We start from the raw sequence: 8,239 nt of genomic DNA, 5'->3' as shown, positions 1-8,239 counted from the left end.
ATTATATTAAAAAACATATGCGATAAATATATATATATTCTATACTAATAAATGCTAAACTTTTTCTTTAATATAGGCTCAATTTTTATCTTCTTGCATGGTCTTTCGCATCTTCAATGGATAGTCCATTGGCTGTCATATTCTCCATCATGACATCCAGCTATCGTCTAGGTCTCCAGGGTCTAACATAATAACGAACACACTGCGAAAACAGCACGTATTAATTCCCTTGAGTGAAGACTTTCCGCCGGATTCTGGGGGTATTGCGCGTTGAGTAGCGAAACTCAACGCCACGATTTGCCTCAGTATCGAGGAAATGGAAATAGTAAATATTATTATATATTACCTCTAGTGGAAATCAAACCTACAACTTGGCGTGATTATTGTCACACGCCTGTATCCTTGCGCTGCGATAATATATTACATAATGGAATTTAATTCTCATAACTTAAATGAAACAACAAGCCATAATAAAAATCATAATATAACCAAAAACAAAATTAAGCATCTCCATACTAAGCACCATAACAATCGACAAAATAAATGATACATCGTCAAAGTGATAGAAAGGGCTTACCGTGCGAAATAAGCTTATAGGATACCGAAGGTTCCGGCAAGGTAGCCTGGAGGTAATGGGCACGGATCGACGAATCAATTCGTTGTGCGTACCAGGTACCTAGAGGTATTTTACCATGTTTTTCCTGTTCCACCTTCATTTCTTTATCGTAAACGATAAAAGACATCTGATACTAAGATCTTACTGTTTGGCGTTTCTTAGGAAGTCAATGGTTGATATGGGTATTTTATTTTTGTAAGAAGTTTTTCATTTGATGTTAATATAATAGTTTTTTTTAGTTCAACCGTTGAGTGGCGGGGTTCAGCACCGGTCTTTATTTTGGGAAAGCGTATAGACAGTTAATATACTTCATAGACGTGTTTTAACTCCGTACCATACTCTAGTCTTAGTTTCGAATCAGGATAGTGTCTATTATAGCCCGTACCCTGTACCCTGTTTTTGAGACATCGCATGTTAAGTGACGGAACTCAACGCCGTAGTTTGTCTTGTTTGTAATGAAAATAAAACATTCCCCCGAATGGAAGTCGAACCTACAACGGTCACGTTTACGCAACGACGATTTCAATAAAGAATTATTATACAATTTTGTGTATATTTCAATACAATACGAAAAATATACCTACATTTATATTGTACCGGACGGGCGGAACTCAAGTGAATGAGCCGCTGACGCCCTGCACACTATAGGTTCCAGATCATGGGAACACGGAGTATGCTGAGACCCCAAGACGTTCTTGTGAGTCGTTCTTGTGAGACGTTCTTGTGAGTCGTTCTTGTGAGACGTTCTTGTGAGACGTTCTTGTGAGACGTTCTTGGGAGTCCTTCTTGTGAGACGTTCTTGTGAGTCGTTCTTGTGAGACGTTCTTGTGAGTCCTTCTTGTGAGACGTTCTTGTGAGACGTTCTTGTGAGACGTTCTTGTGAGACGTTCTTGGGAGTCCTTCTTGTGAGACGTTCTTGCGAGACGTTCTTGCTATACATTGAAACAAGATACTGAAACAGGATGTTGAAACAGGATATTGAAACAAGATGTTGATCACTGTATAACGGTCGGTGACTGTCGGCTCTATTCGTGTCTTGTTCCGATTCTATCTTCTTCCTGTTGTGCTCACCGTTGATTGCCGACTGTCTCTGTCTCGCCCGACGCGCACCTCCGTTGCGCGGAGCTAAACGGTAACGAGAGCCGCGAGCCACCGAGCCGTTTTATCTTTATTTACAACAATATTTTTACTATGATTATCACACATTTACATTTATATTTTAATAACTAAAAATCGGATGTTTTTACAATTTATACATATTAAAAGAACATAAAAATATCTATCTATCTATGTATAAAACATTATACTATTTAAGTATTATCTATTATTAAATTACGAAAAATGCTGTTACGATGACGAATTTTACATGAGTTTTTACAATGAAAATTCTCTCTAAAATTAATTACACACATTAGGAATATACAAATCTGTTATTTTGTTACAGAAAACTATGACAAACAATAATTAATAATAAAATTTACTATACGGAAGTTACTATTATATAAAAAGCGATTAATGCGGCAAATCATAGTACAACTATACAAATAAGATATAAAGTCGAAAATTATTATCTAAAACGGAACCCAAATCTATTTATATTTATTATTTAATGTAATTACTTATTTACAAAGGAAAAAACACTATTAATTTAGAAAAGACACTAATAATAACATTCAAAATTACGAGAGTGGTATGACGTCACTTTTTGCCAAACTAAACAGTCTCTAACATGTTGTGACGAGTTCACAGCCGATGATGCGCGTCGGTTGTCGCGAACATTTCTCCCGCCGTGCAGAATCAGGTCTCGATGTGATGCTGCATCTTTCCCGCGGTGAGCGACGACGTCTTCTTACTTTGGAAGCGGAACGAGTTTTTTGGTTGGCCTTTTCAGAAGACCACCCTTAGTGCGTACTTCAACTATTCGCACTTGTCCATCTGCACCTGGATATACTTTTTCTATGCGTCCTCTTGGCCACGTATTTCTTGGAAGTTGTGAGTCGGCTATAAGTACCGGGTCACCTATTTCATAAGTAGGGCCTCGACCATGAGGCTCCCGCCGGTGTTGAAGTTCAGGGAGATATTCGCGAACCCAGCGTCTCCAAAACATGTCCGCTAATATCTGTGAGCGTCTCCACTGCTTTTTGCTATCGATGTCGTCCTCACTAAATGTGCCAGGTACAGGTAGACGAGCTGAACCCCCAAGTAAAAAGTGATTGGGTGTTATAGATTCTTCGTCGTCATTGTTTACAGAAACATGTGTGAGGGGACGACTATTCACAGTATATTCTACTTCGCAGAGTAATGTAGCCAAAATTTCTTCTCGGGGGTATCTCTCACGAAGAATAGTGTATAGAGCTGTTTTCACGCAGCGAACAAGACGTTCCCATGCGCCTCCCATGAATGGTGCAGATGGTGTTATGAAACGCCATGCGATGCCTCGACGACTGGCTTCTTCTTTGAATGCTTCTCGAAGTTCTTTGTCTGCTCCATGCATGTTTGTACCATTATCTGAGTAAATTTCGGAAGGACATCCTCGACGTGCAGCGAATCTTCGCAATGCAAGTATGGCAGAGTCTGCGCTTAGGCTGGCGGCGATTTCCAGGTGAACTGCTCTAGTGGTAAGACACGTGAAGAGTGCGACGTAACGTTTCACGTGTTGTCTGCCGACGACTACTGTGAGAGGGCCAAAATAATCTAAGCCGGTGTATGTAAATGGTCTTCGATGATGAGCGAGACGGGATTTAGGATGATCACCCGTAGAAGGCTGTGGGGGTTGTGCCTTGCGAATACGACACTTGAGGCACTGATGAACTATCCTTTTCACGGTGGGACGAAGACGAATTACCCAAAAATGTTGACGTACTTCATTTACTATTATTTCGGTGCTGCTGTGGTGAAGACAACGGTGGGTCCAATCAATATATAACTGTGTGATGTAGTTATCTCCATCTAAGACTTGTGGTTTCTTTGTTTCGTCTTTTATTCCCTCGGCGGCGGCTATACGGCTGCGAAGAACGACAATGTCATCTCGGAGTTCTACGGGTAATGAATGAAGGCGACTTTGTTTGGCAATAGTCCTGTTGTATCTTAAGTCTGTGATATCTTCATTGAAAGATTCTTCTTGAGATGTTCGGATGAGAAGATTTTCTGCTTTTGTAATGTACTTCGAATCCAATATCAGAAAATTGTTGGAATCCATAGATTTCTTGCTATGTAGAGTAGTAGATTTCTTTTGCAATGTTTCTCTTCGTTTGTTCCACGTAGGATCTGATTCCATATTTCTACGTGTTCGCTTATAAAAGATCTTCTCTTTTTTATTTCTGCAAATATCTAAAAATTGCAAGACTCTAGCTGTGGCACGAAGTAGTCGCTCCCATTTTGAGAAGCGTTGTGGATCAGGAATTGCTTCACGTAATTTTGTCTTCAGCTGGAGTTCTTTAACGGTAAAAGTATGTTCTTCACCAGTATTATTTGACACGACCGGTTTTTCGATAGGCCAGGTACTCGGATTTTCTTTCAAGAAGGCAGGCCCGTGATACCATTCATGATCAGCTCCAAAATCAGATGGTACTTCTCTGGTGGCTATATCGGCGACATTGAGCTTAGAAGGTACCCAACGCCATTCTTCAACTTTGGTATATTCTTCAATGGCTGCTAGTCTATGTGCGACAAATGGCTTATAAGACCTGGCTCCATTTCTTATCCACGTCAGAACTGTCTTACTGTCTGTCCAAAAGATTTTGCATTCCGGCGCAATACGATGTTCTTTTATGACAGCTTCTGCTATGCGAACTCCCATGACGGCTGCTTGTAGTTCTAAACGAGGAATTGACATAACCTTGAGCGGGGCTACTTTCGCTTTAGCCATGATCATGTTGACTTGGACTTTTCCATCCGGAGCAACCACCCTCCAGTAGGCAGCTGCTGCGTAGGCTGTTTCACTGGCGTCGCTGAATATATGTAGTTGTACAGATGTGGCATCACTATAACCAGAGTAGCATCGAGGTAAGCTCACATTTTTCAATTTCTGAAGGTGTAGCATCCATTCTGCCCACTGCTTGGAAAGATCTTCATCCAGATGTTGATCCCAATCTATAATTCTTCGCCAAGATTCTTGAAGAATTTGTTTAGCACGAATAGTAACGGGTGAAGCGAAACCAAGTGGGTCATAGAGTGACATAACTATCTTCAGAGCTTCTCTCTTCGTAGGAGCTGTTTTCTTTAATAAACTGGGCGGTAATCTTGCTAGTTTTAAATTGAATCGTAATTCATCGGTTGACGGTCTCCACATTAAACCCAAAATCTTTTCTTCTTTGGTACCCAGGTTAATAGTTTCTGTCATATTTGATTGTTTTTCAAGTTCATTTATTATTTTCGGGATATTTGAAACCCACTTGCAGAGTTTGAAACAAGCTTCTCCGTGGATATGTTGGACCTTTTTGGAAGTTTCTATAGCTTCTTCTATACTTCGGAAACTGTCTAGGTAGTCATCCATATAGTGGTTGTGGATGATAGCTTCCACTGCTTCTGGATGCGTGTCGATGTACCTTTTTGCGTTCCAATCTTTAGCGAATATCGCGGTGCATGGTGAACTCGCAGCTCCAAATATAAGCGACGTCATGCGATATTCTTCAGGAGTTCCCTCCCGCCGGTGTCCTCTCCACAGGTAGCGAAGGGCATCCCTATCTTGAGGTCTTACTTTGACTTGCATAAACATTTCGGCTATGTCGGCTGATACAGCGAAAGCATGACGGCGAAATCTCATCATGACTCCAGGAAGCGATTGAAGAAGGTCTGGGTCAGTCAAGAGGAAATCGTTTAGTGACATACCTTTGGTTTTAGCAGCGGCGTCGTGAACAATGCGAAGCTTCTCTGGTTTAGCCGGGTTTTGCACGTCGAAGTGTGGCAGGTACCATGTTCTGCCTGGAGAGATACTTTTAGGTGCCACCTCAGCGTAGCCCTTCTGGACGAGTGATTCCATTTGTTCGGTGTATCTCCTTTTCAGTTCAGGATCACGATCAATTTTTCTCTCTATTGATATGAGCCTCTTCAGCGCCGACTCATAATTATTAACCATGATGCTGTTCTCTGCTTTCCATAAAAGTGCGGTTTCAATGTGTCCATCTTGTAAACGGTGTGTGTGTTTCTTCAAAATGTTTTCAGCCTTTATTTCTGGATCAGAGTCTGGCCGACGCGGATTAATGATAAGAGATTCCAAGGCAAAGTAATCTCTCAGTTGTTCATCCATTCTATCTTCAATAGCAGTAACTTGATTGACGAAATGGATTTTCTGACCCAATGTCCTATTGTGCGCACCATGGAGCACCCATCCGAGCGACGTCAGTGAAGCGATTGGTTGGTTCTTCGGTCCTATACGGACATCTTCGGCGAGTAGTAAATTCCAATTGTCTTGACCAATTAGAATTTTAGGCGTGGCTGAGTCGTAGGTGAGCTGGTTCTTCAAATCTATTAGATGATCGCAGGCAGCTAAGTCTTCTTCACGAATTGTTTGCGGGGAAAGATTAAGATGCGGAACGGTACGAGCTGTAAAGCTAATCTTCTTTTTCTGTGAATTAGCAAGTGTCACGGTAACACGCCTTGATCCCGGCGTTTCAATAACTATATCCCCGATTGCTTCCATCTTTAAAGGATCCAGCCGTCCCTCAGCACCGACTTCCTTTGCCAAAGCTTCATCTATGAGAGATACAGTTGATCCGTCGTCTAATAGAGCGTATGCGGAGGTTTCTCCCGCCGGTCCATGAACTCTGACTGGTATGATTTTAAGATAAGCATGCGCCTTTGACGGTACCCATGCGTTGGCCACGGTTTCCTTTTCTTCTTGTTGATTTCGAATTTCTGATTTCTCCTTTTTATCATAGTGTAGTAATCGATGATGAGTACCGATGCATCCCTTAATATTGCACTTCTGTGGTTTACAGGAATGTCCTGATTGTCGGAACCGCAGGCATCTGAAGCACAGTCGGTGTTCTTTGGCGAGTTCCCATCTTTTATCTGAGTTGGCATCTTGAAATTTCTTGCAGCTAATACTGTGATGACCTTCTTTGTTACAAATTTTGCACGTACTTTTCACCATTCCATGAAATCTATTAGTTTTCCTTTCTTCGGTAGTATTGTGCGTTCTATGTATCACACGACGAGTAGGCTCTGAGTGCGGGATCTCTGTTGAATAAGGTGTGCGACATGCTGCTTGTTTGGTGAGAAACTCGCTGAAGTGCGTCAGGTCTGGTTTGAATATAGATGCTTGTTCCTCGTACCACCTGGTACATAACGACGATGGTAGCTTTTCACGAAGGGCCCTCGTTATATCTGGCGCAGTGATAAAGTTGTGTAAATCGAGGGCGCGAAACAGATTGACACTGCTTCTTACCTTACTGGCGAATGCATGTATCTCCTTTGGATTGTCAGCACAACGAGGTAGAGATCGAAGCTTGTCATATTCACTATATGCGATTGCATCTGGACGACCGAAATTCATTTCAAGCTCTTCTATGATGGCATCCGGTTTTGAATGAGCTATGAGTTGTGTGTCGACGACTTCCAATGCTTTTCCAGTTAGGCTTCTTCGAATTCTGGCTGTATTTTCAACTTCATTGAAGTATCCCTTAGTGTTTTCATATATGGCCCTGTATGATAGCCATTCATTTAACACTCCACTATATGTAGGAAGATCCATGATGACTTTGGACGCGACGGGAAAATTGTATGACGATGATGGAGGTAACATTGTAGGTTTAGGTACCTCTGTTTTCATACACAACGATGTAGGAGCGGTTTCGGCTTTTTCGCATCTTTTCTTCAAATTTTCTATTTCCTTTTTTAGCTCCTCTATTTCCTTTGTTGAATCTCTCTGTATTGCTTGTTGATTTTCGGAATTGTTGCCGATATTCGGATGTTGAGGCATTCTATAGCATGACGGCACTGGATGTGGTTGCCTCGGAACATCTGCACATGGTGTAAGTGATTTTTGTACGATTTGTGCATTATCTTCAATCCAGGAGCTAACGTAGTCGGTTTTCGATATATTATCTTCCTGGGATTCTGAACTATCTGATTCAGCATCTTCCAGAGCTATTTGCGCGAGTTCAAGCTTGATGCGAAGTATTTCTTCACGAGCATTTCTTGCTCTACGTCTGGATTTCGTAGACTTCTTCGAGTTTGCACGTTTCGAAGTTGTCGACTTTATTTGTGTGCCTTCAAATTGTTCCTCCTTGTTAATTGAAATAATTCTTGAGTCTTCCTTTTCGTCACTTGGTACTATTAAGTTCTTTTCTATTTCGGAATCCTCTTGTGTATTCGTAGGCGGGTGTGTCACCTCTGTGTGACTAGATGAAGGGTCGGCTGCATATCTCAATCCCTCGGATCGACCTCTTGATCTTGTGATAGGCATCTTAGTAAAAACCTACGATAATTGGTAAAACTCACCAAGACGAAACGATAATACTCGAAGGCGGATGCACGAAGATTCTCGGAGACGAACGACGACACTCGAAGGCGGAAGCACGAAGATTCTCGGAGACGAACGACGACACACGAAGGCGGATGTCGGAGGATGATGCACGAACACTCACGAAGACTTACGATAATACTCGAAGGCGGATGCAC

The 8,239-nt window shown here is 41.8% G+C and overlaps 1 protein-coding gene across 1 annotated transcript; it reads right to left on the bottom strand.

Annotated features, from left to right (window-relative positions):
* Positions 1-2,465: 2,465 nt before the first annotated feature.
* On the bottom strand, positions 2,466-8,024 carry LOC146530665 (uncharacterized). The gene has a single exon (XM_085199500.1). The coding sequence runs from the start codon at positions 8,022-8,024 to the stop codon at positions 2,466-2,468; it is 5,559 nt and encodes a 1,852-aa protein (XP_085055626.1).
* Positions 8,025-8,239: the final 215 nt, after the last annotated feature.

Source organism: Heliconius melpomene, chromosome 16 (genome assembly GCF_056956725.1).
Source record: "Heliconius melpomene rosina isolate 202511_hmr_F chromosome 16, ASM5695672v1, whole genome shotgun sequence".
Taxonomy (NCBI): Eukaryota; Metazoa; Arthropoda; class Insecta; order Lepidoptera; family Nymphalidae; genus Heliconius; species Heliconius melpomene.
This window is presented reverse-complemented; position numbering and strand designations above follow the sequence as displayed.